Source organism: Meleagris gallopavo, chromosome 1 (genome assembly GCF_905368555.1).
Source record: "Meleagris gallopavo chromosome 1, MGAL_WU_HG_1.1, whole genome shotgun sequence".
Taxonomy (NCBI): Eukaryota; Metazoa; Chordata; class Aves; order Galliformes; family Phasianidae; genus Meleagris; species Meleagris gallopavo.
Genome location: NC_139404.1, coordinates 135,040,307 through 135,054,129, shown reverse-complemented (window position 1 = coordinate 135,054,129; position 13,823 = coordinate 135,040,307). Strand labels below are relative to the sequence as shown.

The 13,823-nt window shown below is 39.4% G+C and overlaps 2 protein-coding genes across 4 annotated transcripts in view; one reads left to right on the top strand and one right to left on the bottom strand.

Moving 5' to 3' along the window:
- The window catches only part of TFDP1 (transcription factor Dp-1), a 40,119-nt gene extending 36,324 nt beyond the window's left edge, over positions 1-3,795 (top strand). For all 3 annotated transcript variants that reach the window (XM_085215093.1, XM_085215084.1, XM_085215103.1), the window contains exon 12: positions 2,460-3,795. In XM_085215093.1, coding sequence (XP_085071219.1) covers positions 2,460-2,607 — 148 coding nt within the window. In that variant the 3' untranslated portion in view covers positions 2,608-3,795. The remainder of the gene's footprint in view (positions 1-2,459) is intronic.
- Positions 3,796-8,210: 4,415 nt separating this feature from the next.
- ATP4B (ATPase H+/K+ transporting subunit beta) lies at positions 8,211-13,604 on the bottom strand. The gene is made up of 7 exons (XM_003203201.4): positions 13,493-13,604; positions 12,072-12,200; positions 11,429-11,542; positions 10,240-10,439; positions 9,228-9,284; positions 8,822-8,914; positions 8,211-8,372 (listed from the first exon to the last, which is right to left on the bottom strand). The coding sequence occupies exons 1-7, from the start codon at positions 13,602-13,604 to the stop codon at positions 8,211-8,213; spliced, it is 867 nt and encodes a 288-aa protein (XP_003203249.2).
- Between the last annotated feature and the right edge of the window lie 219 nt (positions 13,605-13,823).

The window sequence follows — 13,823 nt, the reverse complement described above, 5'->3', positions numbered from 1 at the left end:
AAAATAAATTGAGTAGGCAGGTTTTAATTTTATTTAGATTTGAGTTTGTGACAAGAAAAGAGATATTTCTAAGACCTAACCAGGGCACAGTTCTCACTTGGTTATTGATATCTAGCACAAAACAGATTTTTGTCTTTGAACTTTAAACCACATCATACACTGGTAGAATGACAAGTCACGTCTTTTATGTAACTTTGTACAGCTATATGCTTTTTCAGAGCTTAACTGATATTTTATTCTCTTGCCATACAAGGCACTTTTTCCTTATGCAGTAACTACTGACAAGTTTTTTTGTCATTGCACTGATCAGAAGTTTCTCTTGTGTGAGCTTTGAGTTGTTAAATGACTCAAATGTTATTGAAATATTTAACGCTGTTAAAAACGCTTGAATGAAGTGAGTCAGTCAGCTGAGCCAATTACCTGTGTATGTGTTCATTATCTGACATATGTTTGTCTGATGGTGTATGGAAAGTTAGCTTGATATAAAAGGTCAGTTGCATTTGTCCTGTTGTCATGCCATTGATCCAGTCTGGGCAATGTAAAATAAGGTGAGCGCAAATTACAAAATATGTAGGCTTTTTTCATGAGAGTGCCTTGTCAGTGCCTGGGGAAATTGCTATATTATTTAAATTCTTAAGGAAGTCCTAGTTTTTTGGCTATTTTTTAAGTCATTTGTGTTAGTAGAAAAACTCCTGTACTGATGGGATATCTTTAGACAAGGAAGCAGCATTTTATTCTTCTTTATTCTTCCTGAAGACACTTTTCCTCACTAGTCTGCCTTCCCTTAGAGTTGAAAGGAAGTCCTTCCTAAAGATAAAGCTTACTTTGTGATTGCGTTAGTCTTTTAAAGCATTCTGTTTGCCAAAGAAAATCAGAACAACTTTGGAGTATTGACTGATTGTAGCTCATTACCCTAGTGAGAAACACAAGAACTCTTAGCACTTAACGTTTCTTAGGAGGTTGGAAAAGGGTAGTGTTAATTATTGTTTAATTATTGTACATATTTATGTGTTCATGGCAGTAGGAAACTACAAGATGTGTAGCATGCCTGATGCTAGAAACTGCTGCCAATGCAAATAAAGGCTATATGTTTATTCAGTCAACTCTCCTGAGAAAGCTATCCTAAACCTGAAGATGTCGGTTCCAATTTCTTCATCCCAGTCTCTGTGTCACTAGGATAATTCAGTTATGAGATCCACTTGTTTTTATCCTTTTAGTTGTGTGGGAGATCGATTTTTGTTTCCAAACTTGGAAAGCAGGGAAAATCTCCTTTTTTCTTTAGTTTTGAAATTGTCTCTACGGTTAATTGTGGAGAACTTGTTTCTTCATAATTATAGCTAGACACATATCTTGGTATCTTTCTTTTGAAAAAAATGTGTAGAACATATGACTTGAATGCATAGAATGTATGACTTGAAAGTGTCATGTTGATATATTTTCCTTGCAAGCTTCTAGGGTGTGCTCCATTTCCTTCCCACCCATCATCCCCATCCCCATCCACCGCATCCATTATTTCTTCCCTGTACAACTTTAGATGCAGGCTCTATCCAAGAGGTTTTCTTGGTCTGCTAGTTAACTTTGAAACCTTGGAAGTGTGCAGTTAGCTGGTTGAACACCATTTCTAGGTTAAGTGAAAGGGAAAGCCAAAAAACAAAGCACAGCATTTTCTTCAAGATTGAAGAGTAGAAATATAACTAATGTTATTGAAAGTAGCTTCACTTCATGGAATGATAGACTCCCAAGCCTTTGAGTTAGCTTCATGCAACAAGACTGTGTGATTGATAATGCACGTTAAGTGGATTAAGTTTAAAAGTAGACAAGCAAATGTATTTTTGAAAACAATTTTAAAGATGAATATTTGTCAAGTTAGATGTTATTTCTATGATTTTTAGAAAAATGTTTTTTCAAGAATTTGCAACTAAGAATGTAGAACTAGATAAAGTTAACAGTAGCAAGCTTCAGAAAAATAGCAAGTAATGAGGAATGTTCTGACTATTGAAATAGAACACTTCTGGATACAGATAATTCATCTAGGAAAAAGAAATTTCCAGTTAAAAATATACTATGTAGCCATGGTAGCTGACTGTGTAATAACCAAGAGAAGCTATGAATTCTTCATTTTTCAAATTCTTTGAATCAAGATTAATGCTTCTTGAAGGCATTGGATTCACTTGGGGTGCCTCATGTCAGGTTCTACAAAATATTTTGGGCCTTAAATAGCTGTTAGGCATTAAGTACACCTACTTTCAAATGAAGTCTAGAAAGCATATTTATGAAAGCAGTTCTGAAAGGATTTCATCATCAACCCTGTGGAAGAAATGTAGTAAGAACCATTTCAAAATCTGTTAATTTACAGAGTAGCAGTGGCATTAAAGAGATGGAGAAGACGCATGATAATTAAGCACCAGTAATCTGGGAAGTATCATTAAACACTGTCAACTGGACTTTTCTTGTTTTAGTGACTTTTCCAATGGTGGAGATGGGATGTTGGCTACGAGTTCCAATGGATCTCAGTACAGTGGCTCCAGAGTTGAAACACCAGTTTCTTACGTGGGGGATGACGATGACGACGACGACGATTTTAATGAAAACGATGACGACGACTGATGCCCTTTGCTTGTAGACTTGTTAAAATTCAGCAAGCTTCAGGAATAAATTGTTCTAGGGAGAGAAGTCTCAAATAACTTTGCCCCATCCCTCGAGGAAAGTGTTGGTAAGCAGTTCTGAGTTTAGAAATGCACCTCTGATAAGCAAGCGAGAATTGTTTTATGTAGGATATTTTTAAATGTGGTGTGGATGTGTGTTTTTGATACCAGTGTGTTAATGCAGAGCCTTTATTTACTCTTGGTTTAGGGGTTTTTGGTTTATTGTTTTATTTGGTTTTGTTTTTGTTTTTTTTTTTTACTTGAAGGAAAATGGATTTTGCCCCCAAATGTTCTTGCTAAGTTTGCTAAAGAAAATGTAGACACATCATTGAGAAATAAAATGCTGTCCTTCTGTGGAAAATGAATACACTGAATGGCAATTTATTTGGAGTGTATTTTGATTATACCACTTTTCGAGGGATAGTGAGCTAATGTAGTAGTGTGTTTTGTTAACCATGCAGTGTCCAAAGAACCAAACAGGAAAGATACGTCCTACTTTTTTACATGTTAAATTCCAGAAATGTTGTTGTGAACTAATTTTCCCTTAAATTATATCTAACATTATGATTCCATCAAGTTTATATACTTGTCACTGTATGTCGGGACATAAGAATTACAAACTTTTTGGCAAATGTTTACTGCCAGCTGGTGCAGCTATATAAAATGTCTTGAAGGTTTGGAATGATTTATTGCTTATGGTAAAATTTGCCTGATTTCTTACAGGCAGACTTTGGAAACTTTTTATTATATAGTTGTTTACATACTTATAAGTCTATCATATAAAGACATGTACTGAAACAAATGTTTGTATTTGTTTCATAAGCATCTTCCTGTAATCTATTATAAAGTTGAAATTAAATATAGAGAATGTTTTAAGTTTTTTAACTCAAAATTTGTCAATCATTTTTAATAGTTCATTTTTATAAAAGGAATTTCAGGGCAGGTGGTAGTCTTTTTAAATTTATTCACAAACAATTAACTGCACAAATACTGTCAGCTGCCTATTCTAAGACAGTAGTCTTTTTATTGAAACACAAATAAACTTTTCTGTAATATTTTATGGAATATAAAGAGACTATAATTGTTTGACTTGTTTAACCTTGGCACTGTTAGTTTTTATTAATAAAACGCGCATGGGCATTTTTAACAAGCTCTGTGGTTTTTCTAATTTTAGGATTATTCTAGAAAATATCACTCCTCCTCATCACAAGACCTAGAACTGACTCTCTCAGAATACCACATCTGCACTACAGAGGGTTCAGATTTTTTGTTTTAATTTAATTTCTTCTCATAAATCTTGATATCATACGATGCAAAGAGCAATACCATGCACTGTGTTCTTTCTTCTTTCATGTCTCCTAGTTTCAGTCCTGTTGCTCTTCAGGCTGTCGGGCCAGTCTTTGCACTCTAGTCCAACTCTTCTGTTCAAAACCCCACATTTACTGTCCTGACTTTTCATCCAATGTTCCCCAGTCCTCATTTTCTGTCATGCATTCCCACATCCTCAGAACAGGTCTTTCTAATGCCTTCTGTGCGCTTCCACCTTAAACCTTTTTGATACATCACACTCTCTGCTCTGACCTGGAAGCACAGGTTACTGAAATGGCTCAGTTACCCTGCAGGACACTGCCTAAAGTCAGGGTTTGTTACTTACACAAAGGGAGTCACCGCAAAGACAAGATAACTGCTCTGTGGTAAGGGCTCCTCCACATGCTTGAACACTCATAGCTGACCCTGCATTAAGCAGGAATTGAACTAGGGGTCATCTGAGGTACCTGCCAGCCTGAGTTATTATATGCTCCCTTAAAGAAAGGAAGTTACAGAATACCATGCATCAATCTCTTGAACAGTCTCACAAATGGATCATCTGGCTTGCCCGCATCCTTAGGACTTAGCAGAAAAAGAATGGAAGTTCAGCTGATATTCAGAAGCTCTCAGATGTTGCTAGGCTCCCATGAAGAAGCAAGATGGTTAGCTGAGTAAGGAGGAGGCTGCCTTCCTTAGGATGGGGTTTCTAAGCAGAAATGCAGGTGATGCTGAGAGCAAGATGAAGGGCAATGGATGCGCACAGGCATTTTCTTCTTGCAGCAGTTACCACAGAAGACCTTATCTGATGTTATGGTGCTGCTCAACTGGCCAGATCTGCCTCTCAGCAAATATTATATTGGATTATATTTCAATATCATTAAGCACTTCCAGTTTTGTTGATTTTAAATTGGTGCTTTACCATATCGATATACTGTGTGTTAAGGGGTTAAAAAATGCCTACCATTGAATCAAAGGAAGGTTTTTGTGGTGTTATCACTGGCTGAGTAGTTGCATCAAGTAACGCTGAACTGAAGCTTAAGGTTTTCTTCAGTAACGTGGAAAGAAATCTATTTTAAAAAGTAAATAATATGATTAGAAAAGAATGAAGAGGACAGATAAATGTGGATTGCTTGGCAAGCAAGGCATGACCAAAGTGCTTTGTGTAAACCACATCTTTTGAAGAAAGAATTCAAGGTAACAGTACAGAAGATAAGATTATGTGCTGAAAATGTGGGATCCACAGAGTGATCTGGTGCCACGATAGATGGGAACTGTATATAAGTCTCCTACACAGTGTTTTAAGGAATTAACTAGTCTGATATTTGGATGTGTGCATAGAACTAGTCATTAATTGTAAGGTGATTTTACATTTCTGGATTTCTGGATACATAACAGCAGGACCAGCATTGAGGAACTGTGTCCTTGTTGGCCTCGCCATTTAAAAACATTATTAGAACAATTGGAAAAGACTATGAAAAGATCCTTTCCTCGTTACTTGAAATCAAAGGTCAGAGTCTTCTAGTATGAGATTAAGGAACTCTTTTGGTTTGTGGGAAAGAAACACGAGACGTGTCTGGATTTCTGTCAGATCAGATCACACAAAATGACATCGATGTAAGGGGCTCATCAATATAAGAGGAAAGCAACACAAGAATTAGAGACTCGAATTCAAAATCAGACTGCTTGAAATCGGCTATCTAATTGGTAAAGGTGGTAAAAACCCTCTGACACGTCATGAAATTGGAATGATAAAATGCTCATTTTGCTAAGAGTAGGACTGACACATGAGCACACTGATGAAGCACGTTACCCCTAAGCATCTTCAGAATTCAGTTCTTTCTCATTTTAGAGCAGGTGATGGATGTAGGAGCCCAATTTCTGCATGTGGTGCCTGAGCAGTGCTTGCTTTAGCAAGGCCTTGGGCCCTCATCTGCAAAAACACAATTCAGAAATCATCAGCTGTTACCACTCTGGTATCAAAAAAAGAAATTGGAAGAGGTGAAAAGCGAACTTTGTCCAAAGTTGTTCAAATGTTTAAATTGAGGAGAAAATGTATATATATATATATTCTTTCATACTTATTTTTTATCTTCTATTAAACAACATAATCTTGTTTGTGATTGAATGTTTTGTGTCTGAAAGAGGTGAAGCTTGTGAAGGGGCTGTGTGTGCAAAGCATGTGATGTTTTTTGCAGGCATGCAAGTTGCGATTGTTCTCCATCCAATTACTGCAAGTAGCACACAGATACCTTTATTTGCTGCAGGTTGGTCAGTATCAGTCTTTTATTACTTGAAAGAGGTGAAAAACAGTTGCATAAAATGATGAGGTGGAATTCCCAAGGGCAACTGCTGTGACACTGTGGTCCTTGTGTGAGACCATTAAGCAAAGACTATATACAGCACTTAGCAGCTGTGAAAGCTGGAAGGCAAATGTTCTAATTTGCTGATAGTCATAGCAAGGAGCCTCCTTTAAACATTGAAGAGCTTGTATTGATATTTTTCTTCCCTGTTAATATTTGGGTGTGACTTTTAGTATTAGACTTAATGCTTCAACTACGGGATTGGCAGTTATACAAATGTTTGTCAATGGATGCTGTGGGAAGATGCATCTCATCTTCAGAGGAGGTTCTGGTTGGATATTAGGAAAAATATCTTCTCAGAAGGAGTGGTGACGCAGTGGCTTAGGCTTCCCAGGGAGCTGGTGCCATCGCTGTTCCTGGAGGTGTTCAAGGAACATTTGGATGTTGTGTTGATAGGTGTGATAGGTGGATGGTTGGACTGGATGATCTTATAGGTCTTTTCCAACCTTGTTGTTTCTGTGATTCTGTGATCTGAAAGATCTTTTCTAACCTTCATGGTTCATGAGATTTAATACCTTTGAGAGAAAAGTCTGGAAACTAAAAGTTAATGGATTTAAAAAAAAAAATTGGATATAGATAAAATAATGCAGTTGGTTAACACTAGTTTCATGTCATGTTATTATCTGCCTTTTTCCCTGTCTGGTGTCTCCGTTGCACAGCTGATAGGAAAAAGGATGGCCCATCCCTCTGCTCTGAGGACATGGCCCAGCTGCCTTTTCTTTCTAGTGTCTCAGTAGTCTGCATCCAGTTAAACTCTAACTAAAGGAATCTGTTTTTCTTATATGGTATTTAGTTGTGAAATGCAGTGCTTCATTGTGTTGGTCAAAGAAAAGTTCATGAAGTCTGACAGGCTTTTTTCATTTGTACTGGTTGGTGAACCAATTGTCTCTAATACTGTGACTGAATGTACGTGCATTTTTTATATGTGTGTATGTGTACTTGTGTGCGTATATGTATGTGTATATATACATATAAAAGGAATTAGAGAGTTGGAGTAGGAGTACTTAGAACATTGTTAAGTGAGGCCAGTTCATCTAAGATGAACATACTGTACAGACACAGCATGTTTGTGGGAGGGCTGGACCTCTCAAAGTTTAGATTCATTTAATGTTTTAGCTTAACGTTTTCATTTTTCCAGATTATTCCAGGTAACCCACAACTCATTGCTTTATATGGCAGTTCTTTTTTGGGGGAAAGAACAAAACAAAAAACCCCCACAACCAACCAACCAACCAACCAACCAACCAACCAAAAAAGTGTTTTTATTGTTAGAAAGAAATCACAGGTGCTAGGTATTAGAAAAGCTACAGGCCTCTTTAAAGTTCTTCTCTTGCAGTTATTGATTTGTCAACTGAAGTCACTCAGTTGGCTGATACACAGAGCAATGCATTGGCATGGAGATAAATAAAGGCTGTCCCTTTACAATTTAAACATCCTGTACAAGGCAGATTGAGAAGGGTATTATCTCAGAGTATATCAAGCTACTTATTTTTCTAGCTACTGCTTCTACAATATCCAATATTCAGTATTATACATCAATTATGTATTAGAGTTTGAAAAATGATGAAAAACAATGTTTTGATCCCATGCTTCCTTTTCTTGGAAAGCACACCTGCTTGGGTTAGAAGACATGTTTTGTACAAGGATTTGCATAGAGGTTTAAGCACAGTGTAGCCACGGAACACTAGGCTGTGTACAGTGGGGATAATTCCCATCTCCTTCGCACGCTGAGTGATGTACTGGTTTTTAGTTATATGGGTTACCTCTCAGTAGAAAATGTCTACTCTCACTGTAATTTGAGTACATTCATATGGCAATCATAGAAAATAAATATCAGTCAATGTGACAACAGGTAAGTCATTCTTCACATACGCTTTTCAGAAGTGTCTCTCGCTCCTCAGTCCTCTATTTTCAATTTAAATTCTACTTTGCCTTCATAGGGGTCATGAACGTTATCAAAGGTAATCCCGGCTCCAATGATTTTGCACACTATCTTGACTTCTACATTCTTTGTAATGTTGAGAAATTTCACTGCTACCAAAGGATTACTGTAAGTGGGCTAGGAGGAAACAAACAAACAAAAATTCTTTATCTTACCATTGCTAGTTTCAAAATCTTAAAATAGATCTTTTTTCCAGTTCACATGAAATCATAGGAAAGTTGCAGTCATTTCATTTTACACAAAGATTGTCACCGTAGAATCAGAACAGTTTGGGTTGGAAGGGACCTCACAGCCCACCCAGCCCCAACCCCTGCCCTGGGCAGGGCTGCCCCACACCAGCTCAGCTGCCCAGGGCCCCATCCAACCTGGCCTTGAGCACCTCCAGGGATGGGGCACCACAGCTTCTCTGGGCAGCTGTGCCAGCGCCTCACGGCCCTCTGAGTAAATAATTCCTGTCTAACATCTAACCTAAATTTCTCCTGTTTTCCCTTAAAGCCATTTCGCCTTGTCCCATCACTATCTGAAGAAGATGAAGAAGATTAAAACTGAAATATGTGGGCACCCACCTGTGCCTTCTTTCCATAGTAGGGGAAGTAGTGCAGGTTGAAGGTGCCATTCACCGGGTAGTATTCTACCTCCAGCGGGCGGGACTCATCACCCTGTTGGCAACGTAAGAGAGATTTGTTGGCTGCCCCCCTGCAAATATTTCTTTGCTGTTTCTCAAGTACAGTGATCTGTTCAGAGCCAATCTTTAAATAAAAGTGGAAATCTGCTGCTATTGTTGCCAAGAAACACAGATCTGCTGAAAGTTGCAGAAAGCTTTGAAGAGTTACTGTCATTCATAAACCTCACTACTGGGAGAGCAAAACAAATTGCAAATGGTTTTTGTTTGGTTGCTTTTTGGTTCTTAGGCCACTTGGCTGTCAGAGCTGTGGTGCTCAAAGCCTTTCAGTGCAGCCCTCACACACTTACTACATAGGTGCAGTCCACTCTTGGTGCGGTGCCGTTGCCAGGATAAAATTTGATAATCTGAAATAGAAAGCACACATTTAGTCATCTTGGTGATGGTTTTGAGACAAAAGGGAGCAAAGGATGAACTGAGCTTTAGATGCTGCTGAATGCTTATGCTTCCTGCATAAGGCTCCGTCAGTCAGACCGCCTCACTAAGGTAGTGGGGGGATATTGCCTGGGAGGTCCTCAGAAAGCAGCACTGTGAATGTCCTACTAGGAAGCCTCTGCTTTGGCTGAAGCTCTAGTACCCATTTGGTCCCACATAGTAGTAGGGTGACTTCCTGCAGCAGCAAAGGCAGAAGGAACTGAAGTCCCCAGGGCCCTGTTAACTGCCTTTCTGTCTACCCTGCACGCATCCTTGCTGAGGAAAACAAAGAACTTCCTCAGGAAAAACCTCTAATTTTGCCTGCAATCATCAGGTGCATGGTTCTGCCCTCACAGTTGGATCTCATTTTTGGGTTCCCAAAAATATTCAATGTCCAAGCCTAGGGTGCGAGCCAAACCAAAAATGAAGGAATTTTGTCTATCAGGAACTGACAAATACAAACTCTTCATTTTGTACTGAAATTAAACTATAATGCTCTGCATTTTACCTGAAATGATTTTCTTTGCAGGCTGGAGAAATGGAATGTGCAAGAAGCACATCTCTGAAGTCACTTTACCTAGAGTCCTATCTTAACGCTTTAACAGAAAGGTCTCAGTACCACAGAAGAGGAGCTTTTACATAATAGTTTCTCAGACAGCAGCGCTACAGAGATGCTAACAAAAGCACCCCAAAGCTTCAGAGATTCTGTTCATATTACTCTCCTAGGGATGGTGACAAAGTCCCACTGCTTCTCTAGTCAGTCTTGGGAAAAGCTGAGTCAATTGTCTGCACATTGCAAAGCAGAGTTGAGCTCCCCAGCTGAGAATCATGAGACCCAGTGTTTCCCGACTAATTCCTCACTGTTCTGCAGTCTGGCATTGCACTTACCCTGTTCATCTTTACAATAAAGCAAGGTTTTCCTTCTGGAAATCCAAAAGTGGGATCTGTGATGCCAGAGCAGTTTTGAAGCATATCTGATGTAAACTTGCAGGACAGTTTTGTGTTATTTGGACCATCAAAGGTGTTCTGGATGAAGTATGTGTTGCTTGTGCAGTTGATGTTCAGATGCTGAGCAGCTGGGCTATATGCTGGGTTTGTGAAAGAAAAAAGAAAATTCCTCTATGAAGCCTCTCGTAGAGACGTTATACATCTGGGAGATTTAGACTGGATATAAGGAAGAAGTATTTTACAGTAAAAGCTGTGAATCACAGGCACAGGTTGCATGGAGAGGTGGTGGATTCCCCATTCCTGGAGACACTCAAGGTCAGTCTGGATGGGGCCCTGAGCACACTGATCTAGCTGTACATGTCCCTGTTCACTGCAGTGGAGTTGGATGGATAGCCTTGAAGGGTCACCAACGATTCTCTGATTCTATCTCAACATCAGGTTGTATGTTCTATGATGGGAGATTGTACTTCAAGTGAAATTGGGATTAGATGGAACAAGGAAAGCTTAATTCTTATTTTTTTTTTAAGAATACCCAGGGGAAAAAATAAAAAATTGAGTTAAGGCTGGCAATTTGTGTTGCCAGCTCCAGAAAAAGGCAGTTTCAAATACGATTTTTCTCAATGTATGTATGAGAAACAGAAATGTGAAAATAAGGCTTACAGGGAATATAAATATATTGAACTATGAACATAAATGGAGCACCCAACCTATTTCGGCTGTGCTCTTTGATGACAGTATGTGCTGGCTCCACAGGACTTGCTATGGCACTTTGATATTTGTAGTCACAAATATGATTAGATTAATTTAGATGGTAGTTCTGTAGATCTTTCTCTTCCCATTTCTTTACTCTCTGATAGCCTCTTTTATTAAAGTTACAAAAAAAAAAAAAAAAAGAAAAGAGCCATGAAGCTGGGCTCTGCTTTTATTATACATGTTTACATATGTTTGATTTATAGATTCACAAAGTGATTTGCTCCTGCTTTTCAGAAAAATGTATTTTCCACTCAAAATCTCTGATTTCAGAGGGGCAAACAGAAAATGGAAAACCTGAAGGTTTCCAGCTGTAGTAAGGAAGAAGTGACAGCACATTTCTCCAATATTCTGCAGGTGACCTAATTGTCTTTTTTACCTGTCAGAAACGTCTGGAGCATTGTCACCAGCCCCTCCCAGGTCTTGTTGTCAGATGCGTTGTAGTAGATTTGCAGCCCTCTGTGTCCATACACATCTGGTCGTAACGTTACACCTTCAAGAGGAGGAGAGGGGAAGGCAAAGCAGGAGAGATGTGCCGTTATCAGAGCAGATCACAAAATAATCCCAATGACTGCGGTGGATTTCCCCAGGACTTGTTAAACACAGCATTTACAATAAGGAAATGGGCTGTCCTGCCTGGTGAGAAAGAGCTCTTGAAAACGCTGTGCTTAATATTATACAGAAATGATACTGTCAGCAAACATCAAGCTGAGAGAATACTAAGAAAGCTTCAAAATACAGCAGGCATGCAATCAATCAATCAATAAAGGCAATTTCTTTGAAAAAATCATAACAAATGACTTGGGGGCTGAAGTTCTAATGATAGGCTGGTGATCTCCTGCTAATTCTGTCTTGTCCCTCTCCATCCTCACATCATGTCCCACAAACCTTGATTCCTCATTCCATGTCTCTCTGCCTTATTTTATGCCAATGGGCTGCTGGCACAGCTCATTAAAATATTTAACATTTGTTAGTTGCTTTCAAGCTGAGGTTCAAAGGGATGGTTAAGGTAGTAGCTGTACCTGGGGACTTGAGCTGGTCTTGGTAATCTGGCTCGTAGGGATTCACCGTCCTCATTAGAGAGTATATGGAGAGGGCAAAGATCCCGGTCATCACCACGTAGAAGGCCAGGTAGTACAGGCTGATCCACACTGAGGGAAAAGGAGGGGAAGGGTCTTCAGACTCATGCTGCATAACACTGCAGCCAATGGCATCATGACAGCAAGAAGGGAACGAGCCTGGGCATAGTTGACACTTGGGTTGTTTAAAGCTTGAAGGATTGTGTGGCTTCATGGAGCAGCTTCCCACATTATGGCCATTCTGCTGCTTATTACACACAGACTGAGCAAGAGACAGTAGATTTCACTGACAAAAGGAAGCTTCTGCTTGTATTGCTTGCACCATGGAGCTCAGTGTTTTGGGTATGCTTGTTTTAGACCCATATCTCACCTCCAGCAAAATGTACCATCTTGCTATTTCATTATGGGGTGAGATTCAGAATAACACTGGTTTTGATGTGCAGAATGTATACACAATCAGGAAGGATTAGGTTTGCTTTTTGTTTATAGGAATGGCTAATAGGCTACAGTTACATGTTTCCCATCAGAAGAAAACCTTCTGGAAGCTTGCAGCTACACTTACAACTTGCAGGAAGTGCAGGGACTCTCTCTAAAATGTTCCGAGCTGCAGTTCCCAGAACACAAATCATCAGATCATCAAACACATTGTTGTGGCAGCCACAAGCTTAGCTACAAACAGGGAGCCTCAGCTGAAACAGGCATTAGTTCAACAATAAAAGAGATTTACTCAACATGCAGTAATTTAAAAAGGAAATTCAGAAAAGCGAAACATAGTTCCAGAGAATTGGACAGAAAATATTTTCCCACACCTCCCCAGCTAGCCCTAAGGTCGAGATCATCAGTGCAGGCCTGCATCACAGTGCTGCCATTGCTTTGCCCCATCAGCCTGGCATCCGCAGGGCTGAACAACGCCAGCACAGCAGCAAGGCCAAATTCTCCTGGAGCAGAAGCCCTTATAGACAGCAATGTCAGCATCATCTTATAGCCATAACACTTAGCCATTAATAAGATGTTAATATGTCTATTGCCTATAATGCTGTCCTTGTCTATAGCAGGGGAGTTGGAACTAGATGATCCCTTCCAACCCAAACCATTCTATGATTCTATACGTCCAGTGTAGTCCTTATCAAATGTTTGGGCCAGAAATGCTTTGGAGTATTTGCAGGAGCTTCTTGGATCAATGTTTCGACCTAATTGATTCTATTCAGAGAGGAGGGATATTGTAAGTGGATCAGGAGCACATCCAAGAATTGAGGTTATAAAAAATTCCATCCTCCCATTACCTCCCATTCATCAGAACAACCCCCATCCCTTCAAGATTTCTAAGGGTGTCAGAAAGGAGACCCCTGTGCGCAGAAACATACCCCAGTTAATCAAGGTCCTTCCCATAAACAGCTTCGTTTCTGGATTCCAGACAAAACGACGGAAATTTTCCATCCGTTCACTGCAGGTCTTCTTTTCATTTAAAGTTGCCATTTTGCCACAAAATTTCCCCAAAAAGCGTTTTTCTCAGAAATGAAGAAATTCAATGGGGGCTCAAAGAGTTGCCCAAGCAAACTGCTTTGGTTTTTATACTTTCCCCTCCACTGAAGGTCAAGGAGATCAATGCCTATACCAACAAAAGCCCCTACACTGATTACTGACCCGCAGCAGATGCAGTGCTTTATAGGTAGTGCTGATAACGCTCAGTGCTGA